Source organism: Pseudophryne corroboree, chromosome 7 (genome assembly GCF_028390025.1).
Source record: "Pseudophryne corroboree isolate aPseCor3 chromosome 7, aPseCor3.hap2, whole genome shotgun sequence".
Classification (NCBI taxonomy): Eukaryota; Metazoa; Chordata; class Amphibia; order Anura; family Myobatrachidae; genus Pseudophryne; species Pseudophryne corroboree.
In genome coordinates this window covers 166,513,933-166,531,010 of record NC_086450.1, presented here as the reverse complement: position 1 = coordinate 166,531,010, position 17,078 = coordinate 166,513,933, and the positions used below count along the sequence as shown (strand labels likewise).

The 17,078-nt window shown below is 45.3% G+C and overlaps 1 protein-coding gene across 1 annotated transcript in view; it reads right to left on the bottom strand.

Annotated features, from left to right (window-relative positions):
- The window catches only part of KIF5C (kinesin family member 5C), a 135,898-nt gene that overhangs the window by 113,037 nt on the left and 5,783 nt on the right, over positions 1–17,078 (bottom strand). The window contains exon 3 of the mRNA XM_063933751.1: positions 384–457. Coding sequence (XP_063789821.1) covers positions 384–457 — 74 coding nt within the window. The remainder of the gene's footprint in view (positions 1–383; positions 458–17,078) is intronic.

Sequence of the window (17,078 nt, the reverse complement as noted above, 5' to 3'; positions counted from 1 at the left end):
CCACCTATCCCCTGTGGGTTGCACCACAGATTGATTAGACTTGAATAGATTTCCCATGCACTACAATTCACAGAGCAGAAATTCATGATACTTGCAGTTTTATAATTGTATGGCAATCTTTTTTTATTTAATTTTTTTTGGGGGGGACTTGAAAAAGTGAAGATTTACATAACGATTTGCCTTAAATACATTGTCTGAGCTGCATACGGCCAGCACTTAAAAAAAGGAATAAAAAATAGATTAGGTCAAGAGGTCAAATCTTTCTACGAATGTGAGATAGGGTTATAAAATCTTGCTGCATGCTGGAAAGCCACAGGTCAGCTAGCACTAATGGTGAGGTGCTACACCACAGTCACATCAGTGTTATGCTACGAGTGCTTTACCTCCATTGTGTGGGTTTTCCCAGATGCCGTCTGTCCATAGGCGAAGATGGTTCCATTATATCCGTCCAAAACATCTGTGAAAGTAAGAAATCCCATGTAAATATTTTTGAGATATATATTTAACAACAGGGACAATTTTTATTCCAGTCTGTGCACGAGATACTTCCTCCCTTGGCTCTATGTATTACAATATGTCATTGTTTTTCAAAGGAGTCAACAAAACTGTACACATATGTAAGACTTAAATAAATATCTTCCTCCAACTAGAGGTATAGGTGACTGGTACTAGTTTATTTGCTTAAATTAAGATACTTAAGCCGTCTAGAACATTATAACACACCAGTTACCAACTGTTACATGGAAAGCTAAACCCCCCTGGACCCAATGTCTTCCAAATTGGAACTGGAGTTGGGCCCTTGCTGGCTGACTTTATTTGGGTTCAGCCAATCATTTAAAGATCATCTAATTTCTTAAATTGTTGTATCCGCTTAGTGGGCCTAATTCAGATGCTGTTGCAAGGCGGCTATTGGACGCACTCATATGAGCCGCATTGCGACCATGCAGCAATTAAATTACTACAGTGGTCGCAACAAATTAGTCACAAGAGTTAGTGACAGGAAGAAAGTGTTTGGGGGTGAGGGTCATAGCGGGGAGTGGTTGGGTAAACGTAGGCGTGTCATGGCCATTCAGATAGCATTTTCTGGGCATGCATAAATTAGCAGTTGCGATCTTACTTGCTACTGGAGAGCCCTCTGTGTCCAGGGAGAGCAGCTCAGCCTGCGCATCTACAGAGACACTCAGACTATGCGACATGTTCCGATTTGCGACTATGGTACCGATGTATCAGCAATTATACACTGTTGGACGGAAATGATGCATCAGCAGTGGGCGTCCCTATGCTCCAAATAGCTTCTGCCCATATTAGCATATAATCGCAATTGTATATGGCCAAAGATAGCAACAGCAGCAGCAAGAAAAACAATATCTAAATCAGGCCCAGTGTTCTTTCAACTTTATTAACACATAATGACGTCCTGTCCTGTCCTGTCCTGTCCAGTCTCACTTGTTTCAGAACTTTACTAGGAAATACAAACAGCCTTGCATAGGTTTAATTAAGCTGCATCAGCCTAAATCTAATGGAATTATTAGGTTTGCAGAAGTAGTTGAATATAATCATGCAGCCTTATTATGGTACTTGAGGGACCAGTCACATTGCCAAAGTAATTATGCAGATATTACCCTGGAAAATTATTTTCTAACACCTAAGTCTCCATATGCAGGATCAGATCTACAGACACACTCGTTTACCCACTGCTCACAACCTCACGGAAATGATGGCTCATGACACACAAATTTAAAATGATCTTGTAGAACACAATCCACATGCATCTGCTGGGAACATAGAGTTCCCTGGAAGGAGAAGGGCCTCCCATTCCTTTATATATTGCACAGCGAGAAGTTAAAAACAACTGGTCAACTCTGATTCTTCCTCACAGAAACCTTTGTGGTACTTTTGGCAAGGGAAGAATGTAGCTTTTTGGGACTATTTGAATTCGCCTTTTTACAAGCCAAATATAAAAGTTCCCCTTCAGTGTAAACTTATCGCTACACATCATGGTTTCTTGCATGGTCCTTTTGACAACATGATAGTCAAATCAATTGGCTGGATCATTTTTCCACTTTGACTATGAAGTATCTCCTTCAAACATAATCTAACTCAACTACTATTTTCCCTTATAATGCATACACAGAAATATTTTTACATACAGTATTTTCATATGGCATATTTATTACCCCATAGGGGATATTGGATTGGTTTACTGAATAGTCCCAAATGCTTCCATGCAACAACGGACTTACGCCACTATTTGTGGGCATGCCCTATGATCAGACGGTTTAGGATTTCTTTATGGAAATTTGCATCTGAAATATAGTAACATAGTAACATAGTATCTGAGGTTGAAAAAAGAAAATTGTCCATCGAGTTCAACCTATTTGTGGTCTCCTATGCATGATGATTTGACTAAAATTTCTGACTGATGCTGCTGTCAGCCATTGCATTTTATCCCTATTTATAGTAACTATAATGCATGACTATGCACCATACCCCTGGATATCCTTATCCAATAGGAATTTATCTAACCCATTCTTAAAGGTGTTGACAGATTCCGCCATTACAACTCCCTCGGGCAGGGAATTCCAAACACGTATTGTCCTTACCGTGAAAAAGCCTTTACGCCGTATTGTGCGGAATCTCCTTTCCTCTAACCTGAGCGAGTGTCCACGAGTCCTCTGTGTTGATCTAACCAAAAACAGGTCCCGCGCAAGCTCTGTGTATTGTCCCCTTATATATTTGTAGATGTTGATCATATCCCCTCTTAGTCTCCGCTTTTCCAATGTAAACATGCCTAGTCTTTCAAGCCTTTCCTTGTATTCCATCGTCTCCATGCCCTTAATTAGTTTGGTCGCCCTCCTCTGTACCTTTTCAAGCTCCATGATATCCTTTTTGTAGTACGGTGCCCAGAACTGTACACAGTATTCAAGGTGTGGCCTCACTAGTGATTTATATAACGGGAGTATAATACTCTCGTCCCTAGCATCAATACCCCGTTTTATGCATGCTAATATCTTATTAGCCTTCTTTGCTGCAGTCCTACTTTGGGTACTACTGCTTAGCTTGCTATCTATGAGGACACCTAAGTCCTTTTCCAGTACAGAATCCCCTAATTTTACCCCATTTAGTAGGTGTAATTTTTGTTCTTGTTACCACAGTGCATTACCTTACACTTGTCTGTGTTGAAGCGCATTCTCCATTTGGCTGCCCATGCTTCTAATTTAACTAAGTCGTTCTGAAGAGACTCGGCATCCTCCTATGTATTTATAGCCTTACACAATTTGGTATCATCTGCAAAAATTGACACCATGCTCTCTAGACCTTCTGTTAGGTCGTTAATGAAAATATTGAACAATAGCGGTCCTAATACTGAGCCTTGCGGCACACCACTTCGCACTTCAGTCCAAGTTGAAAAAGATCCATTAACCACAACGCGCTGCTTCCTATTATCTAACCAGTTTTTGACCCAAGTGCATATTGTGCTTCCTAGCCCTGATTCTTGTAGCTTGTATATAAGTCTCATGTGTGGTACAGTATCGAACGCTTTGGCAAAGTCTAAAAAGATTACATCCACGTCTTTACCCTGATCTAGGTTTGCGCTTACCGTTTCATAAAAGCCAAGTAAGTTGGTTTGACAGGATCTGTCCTTCATAAACCCATGTTGATTCCTTTTAATGACCTTATTGGTTTCAAGGAACTTCTGAATACTATCTCTTAGAATACCTTCCAATACTTTCCCCACTATAGATGTAAGACTAACTGGTCTATAATTACCTGGTTCAGCTTTACTTCCCTTTTTGAATATAGGCACTACTTCCGCTATACGCCAGTCTTTGGGAACCATACCTGATATAACTGAATCCTCAAAGATCAAAGATAGCGGTTTTGCCAGTTCAGAGTGAAGCTCCATTAGAACCCTTGGATGAATACCATCGGGCCCTGGTGATTTATTAATCTTTAAATGTTTTAATCGGTCACAGACTACTTCCTCGCTTAAATAAGTACCTATCAGTGTGATATTGTCATTATTGAGATTGTGTGTCAGTCCCTGAATTGGGTCCTCTCTAGTGAATACTGTTGAAAAAAACTCATTTAGTGTGTCCACTATGTCATTATCATTTTTGCTTAAGACTCCCAACTTGTCTTTCAAAGGGCCTATACTCTCCTTTTTTAATCTCTTGCTATTAATGTATTTAAAGAATTTTTGGGGATTCGCTTTGCTTTCCTTTGCTACTAGTTTTTCAGTTTCTACTTTAGCCGCACTTATTTCCTTTTTGCAATTTTTGTTACATTCCTTATAGTGCTGAAATGACTCTGCTTCCCCGTCAGATTTGTATTTTTTAAATGCTCGCCTTTTCTTGCCCATAAGTTCCTTAATCTTTTTGTTAAGCCACATCGGTTTATGATTTTTATTCCCTTTTTTGCTACTCATAGGAATATATGGAAAATATGGTTAACAATATTGCTATTATGCCAGAATGAGCAATTCTAGATATTCTTTCACAAGATACCAGAGTTCCTTAAGGTGGAAGAACACTTGCTGCTATATCAACTGCTGGCCGTAAGAGTATTCTACAGTTGTGGAATCAGAGACACCCCCATCCTCATGTCCATTGATTTGTTTAGAGAACTACTATTTTTTTTATCTTCCATATGTATTACTGAGAGACATCACTGCATAAGAAGAGGCAAGCAAATCAAGTTCTTTGAAATGTGGAAGAACTTCATAGATACACTACAATGTCTCATAAGGGAGTAATTAAGTAACCATGTAATATTACATGGTATGTGTATAAGTGCGAGAACCATCCATTTATATTTAGGCATCACATCACTGTATAGAAGGGTTTTCTTTGGTTTCCACATGACTTGGGGGTGCGGGAGCAGTTATTCATTGTGGTGATCTTTTTATACCTGGTTCTGTAATAATCATAGCAAGCATTGCTTCATACACTCATTCAGTTGCTAGGGACAAAGACATACACAAATGTCCCTGGAATCGTCCTATATTGACAAGGCAATGTGTGTCTTATTTTTGGAATGTATAAGTTAATATTTATTTGCACATTATTTGAAAACACATTTTATTTAATATGGTTATAATCTAGTTCAGTAAAATGTAAATATGGGGAATAAAGTTTACAATGGTTTAGCTAGAACAGGACTGTGTTAATGTAGGATGTTTTGTTGTCTCCACAATGAGAGGCAGTGGACTGTATGTAAGTTATATCTCTTTATATAGCTATTACAGATCGTAGGCACATGAATCTAACATATAAGTCTCCCTTCATGTTACTAAGGTTGTCCACTTTTAGATAACCCTTTCGTAGTAACACATGATCCCTGAGTACAATAGTTGGGGGTCCCCCACCACTGTTGCCTAAAATGGGGGACTGGTTCACCCTACAGCTCTCACGTAAGTATGAATATAATGAGACTGATTACACTCAACGTGGCTGCAGATACAGCCACATTCTGTTCACAGTAAACTAATGTGTATCTTCCCCGGTACTCAGAGTCTGACCCATCTATGCAGCCACGTCATCCATTTGTCTTTGCAGCCATCATCACTATCAGTGGGAACATGTACTAGCCCATAGTCAGTCTGAAACAGATTTCTGCACAACTCTGGGCCTAATTCATGTCTGTACACAAATGCAACTGCGATTTTCTAGGCTATGGAGCTGCTAATGTTATCAAGTGAAGCTGCCGCAGAGGAATAAAAAGACGCCATGTTTTTACATGTACAAGCTCGCAGCCATCAGCAGATACACACCCCGAAAACGCTCATGATATGCCTGCACTTTCCCAACCCTTCCCCATAAACACTCCATTAACACCTCCAAACAGTCACTTCCTGTCAATCACTTTTCTATGAAATCCGCATTATGAGCGAGATCGCAGAGGCCCCTTCGCGCAGTGTGATGGCAGAACATGCGCAGTCTGCCGGCAGTCGTCCGTTGCTTGATAATAGACTACTGCGTACAAACACGAATTAGGCCCTCTGTCTCCAAGCCCACCAAACGCCACCACTTAGCCTATGAGTGACTGCTGCATTGCCACACAGTTATGCCAATTTAGTCACAAGTGACATGTGCCTGAGAACAACTCTAAATCACCTCTAGAGGCATTCGCCCGGCTCTGGCACAAGCGAAGTTGCTAAAAATCGTGAGATACGTCGCAAAATGGACTAGCCTGTGACTCACAGAAAAGCCCAATATCACCGACATACCTCACATATCACAGAATAAGACTAGATAGTGAGAATGGAATATACACAGAAGAGGTGGTTGGTCAATTTTAAAAGAAAAGGACATTTATAGAGACAAATCTTTAAAATCTGTGACTGTCCTTGGAAGAAAAAAAAAGAGCCGCCTAAAGCCAATATTGTGACACTGTAAGAATGTCAAATATATTTACAGTCCAGCAAATATACCTTTTTAACTACTCATCACCCAGTACTTAAAGTGGCTTGTCACCAGGTCCTATTATGTTGTTTATTTTGCTGGGTGTTGAGAGTGGGGGGTAGAGAGTGCAGAATAATTACCCACCAGCCAGCCTAACAACACAAAGCACTCTACACGGATGGATGTCACTCCCTAGAGCATGAGAGTGGAAAATATTTGATAATGGCTGCATAAAGCACAATAATAATAATGCACATATTTATCCATGTTAACATGCAAGAGACAATGATAAACCTGGGAATCAACAGACTATTAGCTTTATAAAAGTGCATATAAAAGATGCATGTTCAGTAATTGCTTTGCATAAAAAGATAAAGATGGATTAACAATGTGTCATATAAACAAAGGGTGGACGGAGCCAGAGGAACTACCCAAGGCAAACAATTACATTGTATCTAGTATTTATTTCTTACATATAAAGAAACATGTGACAGTATATTTATAGGGACACCTTTATAGCCTTATTGTAATCTAATACTCTCTTCAAGTTGGTCATCTTAAAATATCTGAACTGGATGAAATATATTAATCAGACCACACTATACAACACCGATACAGCATGCCTGCTGTCTGATGATAGATAATGACAGATAATGATAGATGTAGTAAGGGCCACTTCTCCCTCACTATTATATATAGAGAGACTAGCAATCATCATAAACAACCAAATGATAATAAATACCCTTACTAAATATCTGATGCATCCAGAAATAGAAAACCTTAAAAAAATGGATATACACTTTCAGGTAACATGCATTTCTTATTCTTCAACCCTCCTGCAACTTCTACAGTACTTAGTCGGTATCCAGAAGATAGACCGTCAACAGGTCAACACCATATAGTCGACATACATTGTATCGACAGGTACAAAAGGTCAAAAGGTGAAAGGTCAACATGCTTAAGGTTGACAGGTACAAAAAGTCAACAGGTTCAGAAGGTCGCCATGACCTCTTTACCCTGTTGACCTTAACTACTGTCAACTTTTTACCTGTTGGCCTACTGCATGTTGACCATTTGGTGTCGGCCTAAACACTGTAGATCTATACCACACCCACTTAGCCTACTGTTTTGTTGTTGTGTCTTTCAGTAGTGTCTACCAGGCAGAATTACTGCTGACACCATTGGTCATCAAACCAATCATAGAATATTTTGCTGTTCTATAGAAAAGCAACAAAAATAAACAACTCTGGGCCTGATTCACAGGTGGACGCAGCAGCGATGCAAAAATATGCCGGTCACGATGGTCACAGTCACAGTCATCACCCATCTAAATAAGTCTAGGCTTACTCAGAATGAGCAGATGGGCAATGGAACTCCTCTCCCAGGACCAGGAGACCTGAATCAAACGATGCAGACCCTGGTCTCGCACACCTACAAAATGGGGATGACCACACACACCCCCCTCCCACCCCCGTCACCACCCTATCCCACTTCCAAGTGGCTGCAGCCTCTCAAACAGGCTGCATCTTAAGGGGCAGTATGTTCTGCATATGTGCAGAGTGGGTCCCGTACATTTGCAGTCCACCCACCATCATAGTTTTACACAAACCATCAAGGTTTGGGCGGAACTATGAATCAGGCCCACCGCTTGGGTAATAAAGAACTTAATTTAGTAATAATGAAACAATATTACCACACAAAAGGAAAGTGTAAAGGATTGCATATGTAAGTTCAGAAATAAAAGTGGTCTGAAGAATCACTAAAATAGGAAAATATCATGTGTTCGCAGAATGAATGCGCAGCTGGCCGCTTTGTTAGCTGCACATTTCTAGTACTCTGCAGGATTTCCTTTGCACCCATAACAGACTGAATTTGTTGAGACATGGATTCAACAAGGTGCTGGAGACATTTCTTACAGACTCTGGCTCACATTGACATGATGGCATCACACAGTTGCTGCAGATTTATTGGCTGCGTATTCATACTGCAAATCTACCCAGAGCTGGCGCAACCCGCTCAGCAGAGTATGTAAAGCAGGGAGGTGATGGGCAGGAGAAGCACTCTCCCCGCTCTGCTACCCTGCTGAGCAGTACCACAGTACTGACTTGAGAGTGGAGCTACGCCAGTGGCAAGCAAGGCAGTGAGCTTTGGGCAGGGCAGTAGTTGGGACTGGGAGTGAACCTGTTTGCCGGGTTTTGATAGGCAGGCTGACCCGAGCAACGCGCAGCAGGAGGGTCGGAGCACCTGTGTCTGCGCCGGACAGTGATGACCAGCCCACCACAGACACTGAAGGGGCACAGCTATACCTGGTCTAATGGATCAGGTTAGCAGACCAGACAGCGGGGAATCGGGGGGGGGGGGGGGGGGGGGGTTGGATGACACAGTTGCTAAGCGAGAACACTGGGGTGGGGGGGTGACACAGCAGCTGGGAGAGAAAGTTGGGGTAGGGGGCGATGCAGTGACTGGGAAAGAACACTGGGGTGCGGGTGACACAGTGGCGGAGAGAAAAAACGGGTGGAAGGTGACAGTGGCTGGGAAAGAACACAGGGCTGGGGGGGGGAGAGAAAACTGGGGTGGAGGGTGACACAGTGGCTGCGAGAGAACGCAGGGGGTGGGGGGGATGACACAGTGGCTGGGAGAGAACACACCGGTGGGGGATGACACAGTGGCTGGGAGAGAACACACCGGTGGGGGATGACACGGTGGCTGGGAGAGAACACACCGGTGGGGGATGACACAGTGGCTGGGAGAGAACACAGGGATAGGGGGGTGACACAGTGGTTGTGAGGGAACACAGGGGTGAGGGTGACACAGTCACTGAGAGAGAAAACAGGGGTTGAGGGGTGAAACAGAGGCTGGGGGGAAAAAACACTGGTGAGAGTGTGTGTGTGCGTGCGTGCGTGCGTGCGTGCGTGCGGGATGGGGGGTGACAAGAAGTGGCAACAGAGTGCTTATTACAACTGCTAATTAAATTTGCCCCTAAGTGTGGCACAACCTAACACTGTCCACTCCTTATTAGTGAAGTGTGAGCATGGAAGCATCATGGTGTGGGGATGCTTTTCCCCAGCAGGGACTGGGCATCTTGTTAAAATTGAAGGGCCGATGTATTGTGCAAAATACTGGGAGATACTGCAGGATAACCTGCTCTAGTCTGCCAAAAAAACTAAAGCTTTGAAGAAAGTTCACCTTATAGGCCCTACACACTGGCCGATTTTCTGAAAGATATGAACGATCTCGTTCATAAATGAACGAGAACTCGTTCATATCTTTCAGTGTGGAGACTCCAGCGATGAACGATGCGCGGCCCCGCACTCGTTCATCGCTGGTCTCCCGTCGGCTGTGCATGCAGGCCAATATGGACGATCTCGTCCATATTTGCCTGCACTTCAATGCAGCCGCGTGACGGGGGGAGTGAAGAAACTTCACTCCCCCCGTCACTGTCCCCCCGCCGCCGGGTCGCTCGTCGGCCGTATCCGCCGTCGGGCAGCTCGGCGGCGGGTTGGCCAGTGAGTAGGGCCCCTTAGAGCAGAAAATGATCCCACACACAAGACCAAAGCAACACTGGCATGGCTGAACAACAAAAAGGTGAATGTTCTACAACGGCAAAGTCAAAGTCCAGATCTCAGCCCAATTGAAAATACGTAGCACTATTTGAAAATAACGATCCACTAGTGTCGTCCAACCAACCCAAACAATCTGGTACAAAGCTACAAGGAAGAATGGGCAAAATGCACTCCCAAACAGTGTACAAATCTGACAGAAACTTACTCCAACAGACTGAAAGCTGCTATTGCAGGAAAAGGTGCCTCTATCAAGTACAAGTCTGCGGGGGATGAATATTTATGTATCAGCATTTTCCAGCTTTTATTTAAATAAACAAAAACAGGTACATAATAATAATAATAATAATACTCATAATAATAAAAATCTGCAGGCAAATATAAATTATGAGTTTCGAAACTACTTGGTGAGCCTACTGGCTTGCAACAAATATACTATAATCTGTGTCAGTGTCATTTGTAATACAGACTAATCTGTTGGCTTTTTAGAGGGGTGAATACTTTTGCAAGACACTGTCTGTCTCTCTCTGTCTATGATTATTTGTGCAAACAATGTGGACAGATGTCTTTTGCCCCCCAGTTATGGTAGTGGAGAGTATAGTGGATTAAGGCCCTCATTCCGAGTTGTTCGCTCGCTAGCTGCTTTTAGCAGCCATGCAAACGCTAAGCCGCCGCCCTATGGGAGTGTATCTTGGTTTAGCAGAAGTGCGAAAGAAAGGATCGCAGCCCTGCTACAAAAAAAGATTGTGCAGTTTCTGAGCAGCTCGAGACTTACTCCTAGCTAGCGATCACTGCAGACTATTTAGTTCCTGTTTTCACGTCACAAACACGCGCTGCGTTCGACCAGCCATACCTGCGTTTCCCCAGGCACGCCTGCATTTGTATCTGACATGCCTGCGTTTTTCCACACACTCCCCAAAAACGGTCAGTTACCTCCCAGAAATACCCACTTCCTGTCAATCACTCTGCGACTAGCAGTGCGATTGAAAAGCATCGCTAGACCTTGTGTGAAACTGCATCGGCTGTTGTGAAAGTACGTCGCGCGTGCGCATTGCGCCGCATGCGCAGAATTGCCATTTTTTGGCCTGATCGCTGCGCAGCTAGCGAACAACTCGGAATGACCACCTAAAACTCAGATCATTGGTGTCCCTGGTTTTCCATCGTGGTGAGAACAATTGGAGGACCCTAGAATAAATTGCTGCACATTGCAGACCCTGGTTCTCCAGTTAGGGTAAGAAGGAGGTTAGTAAAATAAGAATTTACTTACCGATAATTCTATTTCTCATAGTCCGTAGTGGATGCTGGGAACTCCGAAAGGACCATGGGGAATAGCGGCTCCGCAGGAGACTGGGCACAAAAGTAAAAGCTTTAGGACTACCTGGTGTGCACTGGCTCCTCCCCCTATGACCCTCCTCCAAGCCTCAGTTAGGATACTGTGCCCGGACGAGCGTACACAATAAGGAAGGATTTTGAATCCCGGGTAAGACTCATACCAGCCACACCAATCACACCGTACAACTTGTGATCTGAACCCAGTTAACAGCATGATAACAGAGGAGCCTCTGAAAAGATGGCTCACAACAATAATAACCCGATTTTTGTAACAATAACTATGTACAAGTATTGCAGACAATCCACACTTGGGATGGGCGCCCAGCATCCACTACGGACTATGAGAAATAGAATTATCGGTAAGTAAATTCTTATTTTCTCTGACGTCCTAGTGGATGCTGGGAACTCCGAAAGGACCATGGGGATTATACCAAAGCTCCCAAATGGGCGGGAGAGTGCGGATGACTCTGCAGCACCGAATGAGAGAACTCCAGGTCCTCCTCAGCCAGGGTATCAAATTTGTAGAATTTTGCAAACGTGTTTGCCCCTGACCAAGTAGCTGCTCGGCAAAGTTGTAAAGCCGAGACCCCTCGGGCAGCCGCCCAAGATGAGCCCACTTTCCTTGTGGAATGGGCTTTTACAGATTTTGGCTGTGGCAGGCCTGCCACAGAATGTGCAAGCTGAATTGTACTACAAATCCAATGAGCAATAGTCTGCTTTGAAGCAGGAGCACCCAGCTTGTTGGGTGCATACAGGATAAACAGCGAGTCAGATTTTCTGACTCCAGCCGTCCTGGAAACATATATTTTCAGGGCCCTGACTACGTCCAGCAACTTGGAATCCTCCAAGTCCCTAGTAGCCGCAGGTACCACAATAGGCTGGTTTAAGTGAAACGCTGAAACCACCTTAGGGAGAAATTGAGGACGAGTCCTCAATTCTGCCCTGTCCGTATGAAAAATTAGGTAAGGGCTTTTATAGGATAAAGCCGCCAATTCTGAGACACGCCTGGCTGAAGCCAGGGCTAACAGCATTACCACTTTCCATGTGAGATATTTTAAGTCCACAGTGGTGAGTGGTTCAAACCAATGTGATTTTAGGAACCCCAAAACTACATTGAGATCCCAAGGTGCCACTGGAGGCACAAAAGGAGGCTGTATATGCAGTACCCCCTTGACAAACGTCTGAACTTCAGGAACTGAAGCTAGTTCTTTCTGGAAGAAAATCGACAGGGCCGAAATTTGAACCTTAATGGATCCTAATTTTAGGCCCATAGACAGTCCTGTTTGCAGGAAATGCAGGAAACGACCCAGTTGAAATTCCTCTGTAGGGGCCTTCCTGGCCTCACACCACGCAACATATTTACGCCAAATACGGTGATAATGTTGCACAGTTACATCCTTCCTGGCTTTGATCAGGGTAGGGATGACTTCATCCGGAATGCCTTTTTCCTTCAGGATCCGGCGTTCAACCGCCATGCCGTCAAACGCAGCCGCGGTAAGTCTTGGAACAGACAGGGTCCCTGCTGGAGCAGGTCCTTTCTTAGAGGTAGAGGCCACGGGTCCTCCGTGAGCATCTCTTGAAGTTCCGGATACCAAGTCCTTCTTGGCCAATCCGGAGCCACGAGTATAGTCCTTACTCCTCTCCTTCTTATGATTCTCAGTACCTTGGGTATGAGAGGCAGAGGAGGGAACTCTGCTGAGGAAGTCTGCTTCCCAGTTGTCCACTCCCGGAATGAACACTGCTGACAGTGCTATCACATGATTTTCCGCCCAGCGAAGAATCCTTGCAACTTCCGTCATTGCCCTCCTGCTTCTTGTGCAGCCCTGTCTGTTTACGTGGGCGACTGCCGTGATGTTGTCCGACTGGATCAACACCGGCTGACCCTGAAGCAGAGGCCTTGCTTGACTTAGGGCATTGTAAATGGCCCTTAGTTCCAGGATATTTATGTGAAATGACGTTTCCATGCTTGACCACAAGCCCTGGAAATTTCTTCCCTGTGTGACTGCTCCCCAGCCTCTCAGGCTGGCATCCGTGGTCACCAGGACCCAGTCCTGAATGCCGAATCTGCGGCCCTCTAGAAGATGAGCACTCTGCAACCACCACAGGAGAGACACCCTTGTCCTTGGAGACAGGGTTATCCGCTGATGCATCTGAAGATGCGATCCGGACCATTTGTCCAGCAGATCCCACTGAAAAGTTCTTGCGTGGAATCTGCCGAATGGAATCGCTTCGTAAGAAGCCACCATTTTTCCCAGGACCCTTGTGCATTGATGCACTGACACTTGGCCTGGTTTTAGGAGGTTCCTGACTAGCTCGGATAACTCCCTGGCTTTCTCCTCCGGGGGAAACACCTTTTTCTGGACTGTGTCCAGAATCATCCCTAGGAACAGCAGACGTGTCGTCGGAATCAGCTGCGATTTTGGAATATTTAGAATCCACCCGTGCTGTCGTAGTACTACTTGAGATAGTGCTACTCCGACCTCTAACTGTTCCCTGGACCTTGCCCTTATCAGGAGATCGTCCAAGTAAGGGATAATTAAGACGCCTTTTCTTCGAAGAAGAATCATCATTTCGGCCATTACCTTGGTAAAGACCCGGGGTGCCGTGGACAATCCAAACGGCAGCGTCTGAAACTGATAGTGACAGTTCTGTACCACAAACCTGAGGTACCCTTGGTGAGAAGGGCAAATTGGGACATGGAGGTAAGCATCCTTGATGTCCAGAGACACCATACAGTCCCCTTCTTCCAGGTTCGCTATCACTGCTCTGAGTGACTCCATCTTGAATTTGAACCTTTGTATGTAAGTGTTCAAGGATTTCAGATTTAAAAATAGGTCTCACCGAGCCGTCCGGCTTCGGTACCACAAACAGCGTGGAATAATACCCCTTTCCCTGTTGTAGGAGGGGTACCTTGATTATCACCTGCTGGGAATACAGCTTGTGAATGGCTTCCAATACCGCCTCCCTGTCGGAGGGAGACGTTGGTAAAGCAGACTTCAGGAACCGGCGAGGGGGAGACGTCTCGAATTCCAATTTGTACCCCTGAGATACTACCTGCAGGATCCAGGGGTCCACTTGCGAGTGAGCCCACTGCGCGCTGAAATTCTTGAGACGGGCCCCCACCGTGCCTGAGTCCGCTTGTAAGGCCCCAGCGTCATGCTGAGGACTTGGCAGAAGCGGGGGAGGGCTTCTGTTCCTGGGAAGAGGCTGCCTGCTGCAGTCTTTTTCCCCTTCCTCTGCCCCGGGGCAGATATGAGTGGCCTTTTGCCCGCTTGCCCTTATGGGGACGAAAGGACTGAGCCTGAAAAGACGGTGTCTTTTTCTGCTGAGAGGTGACCTGGGGTAAAAAGGTGGATTTCCCAGCCGTTGCCGTGGCCACCAGGTCCGATAGACCGACCCCAAATAACTCCTCCCCTTTATACGGCAATACTTCCATATGCCGTTTGGAATCCGCATCACCTGACCACTGTCGCGTCCATAACCCTCTTCTGGCAGAAATGGACAGCGCACTTACTCTTGATGCCAGAGTGCAAATATCCCTCTGTGCATCTCGCATATATAGAAATGCATCCTTTAAATGCTCTATAGTCAATAATATACTGTCCCTGTCCAGGGTATCAATATTTTCAGTCAGGGAATCCGACCAAGCCACCCCAGCACTGCACATCCAGGCTGAGGCGATTGCTGGTCTCAGTATAATACCAGTATGTGTGTATATACTTTTTAGGATATTTTCCAGCTTCCTATCAGCTGGTTCCTTGAGGGCGGCCGTATCAGGAGACGGTAACGCCACTTGTTTTGATAAGCGTGTGAGCGCCTTATCTACCCTAGGGGGTGTTTCCCAACGCGCCCTAACCTCTGGCGGGAAAGGGTATAATGCCAATAATTTTTTAGAAATTAGCAGTTTTTTATCGGGGGAAACCCACGCTTCATCACACACCTCATTTAATTCATCTGATTCAGGAAAAACTACGGGTAGTTTTTTCACACCCCACATAATACCCTTTTTTGTGGTACTTGTAGTATCAGAAATGTTCAAAACCTCCTTCATTGCCGTGATCATGTAACGTGTGGCCCTACTGGAAAATACGTTTGTTTCCTCACCGTCGACACTGGAGTCAGTGTCCGTGTCTGGGTCTGTGTCGACCATCTGAGGTAACGGGCGCTTTAGAGCCCCTGACGGTGTTTGAGATGCCTGTACAGGTAATAACTGATTTGCCGGCTGTCTCATGTCGTCAACAGTCTTTTGTAAAGTGCTGACGCTATCACGTAGTTCCTTCCATAAGACCATCCAGTCAGGTGTCGACTCCCTAGGGGGTGACATCACTATTACAGGCAATTGCTCCGCCTCCATACCATTTTCCTCCTCATACATGTCGACACAACGTACCGACACACAGCACACACACAGGGAATGCTCTGATAGAGGACAGGACCCCACTAGCCCTTTGGGGAGACAGAGGGAGAGTTTGCCAGCACACACCAGAGCGCTATATATATACAGGGATAACCTTATATAAGTGTTTTTCCCTTATATAGCTGCTGTATTGATCTATCTGCCAAATTAGTGCCCCCCCTCTCTTGTTTTACCCTGTTTCTGTAGTGCAGGACTGCAGGGGAGAGTCAGGGAGCTTCCCTTCAACGGAGCTGTGAGGGAAAATGGCGCCAGTGTGCTGAGGAGATAGGCTCCGCCCCCTTCTCGGCGGCCTTTCTCCCGCTTTTTTAAGGAAAAACTGGCAGGGGTTAAATGCATCCATATAGCCCAGGAGCTATATGTGATGTATTTTTTGCCATCTAAGGTGTTTCTATTGCGTCTCAGGGCGCCCCCCCCCAGCGTCCTGCACCCTCAGTGACCGGAGTGTGAAGTGTGTTGAGAGCAATGGCGCACAGCTGCGGTGCTGTGCGCTACCTTATTGAAGACAGGACGTCTTCTGCCGCCGATTTCCCGGACCTCTTCTGTCTCTGTAAGGGGGCCGGCGGCGCGGCTCTGGGACCCATCCATGGCTGGGCCTGTGATCGTCCCTCTGGAGCTAATGTCCAGTAGCCTAAGAAGCCAAATCCACTCTGCACGCAGGTGAGTTCGCTTCTTCTCCCCTTAGTCCCTCGGTGCAGTGAACCTGTTGCCAGCAGGATTCACTGAAAATAAAAAACCTATACTTAAACTTTTTCACTAAGCAACTCAGGAGAGCCACCTAGTGTGCACCCTTCTCGTTCGGGCACAAAAATCTAACTGAGGCTTGGAGGAGGGTCATAGGGGGAGGAGCCAGTGCACACCAGGTAGTCCTAAAGCTTTTACTTTTGTGCCCAGTCTCCTGCAGAGCCGCTATTCCCCATGGTCCTTTCGGAGTTCCCAGCATCCACTAGGACGTCAGAGAAAATATAAGTGGTGTTGCAGTTATTTAGTTTTTTTTATTACTGTATCCCTTTTAAAGAGCTCATCGGATTTATTAGAGGTATTTTTTATGTCATTTAGGTTATTATTGGCATGGCAGACAAGTATTTTGTATAACGGATTCTACTATCTTTCTAGTGCTATAAGACTTACACATTGCACACGTGAAGAGGCCTCAGGACCTTATTCAGCTTCAGTTGCAATTTCGGTAATGTAGCAAAACTGCAACTGGCTGCGATCGCATGCTGGGGGCTGTCCGGCACAGGTCAAGGCCTCCCAGCATGCAAATGGCCTGCAGCGATGCAATCGCAATACAATTGCGATTGCATCGCTGATTTGTGGAAGCCCCCTGCCTCCGCAGCCAGGCTGCAAAGGCTGGTGCAGGGCAGC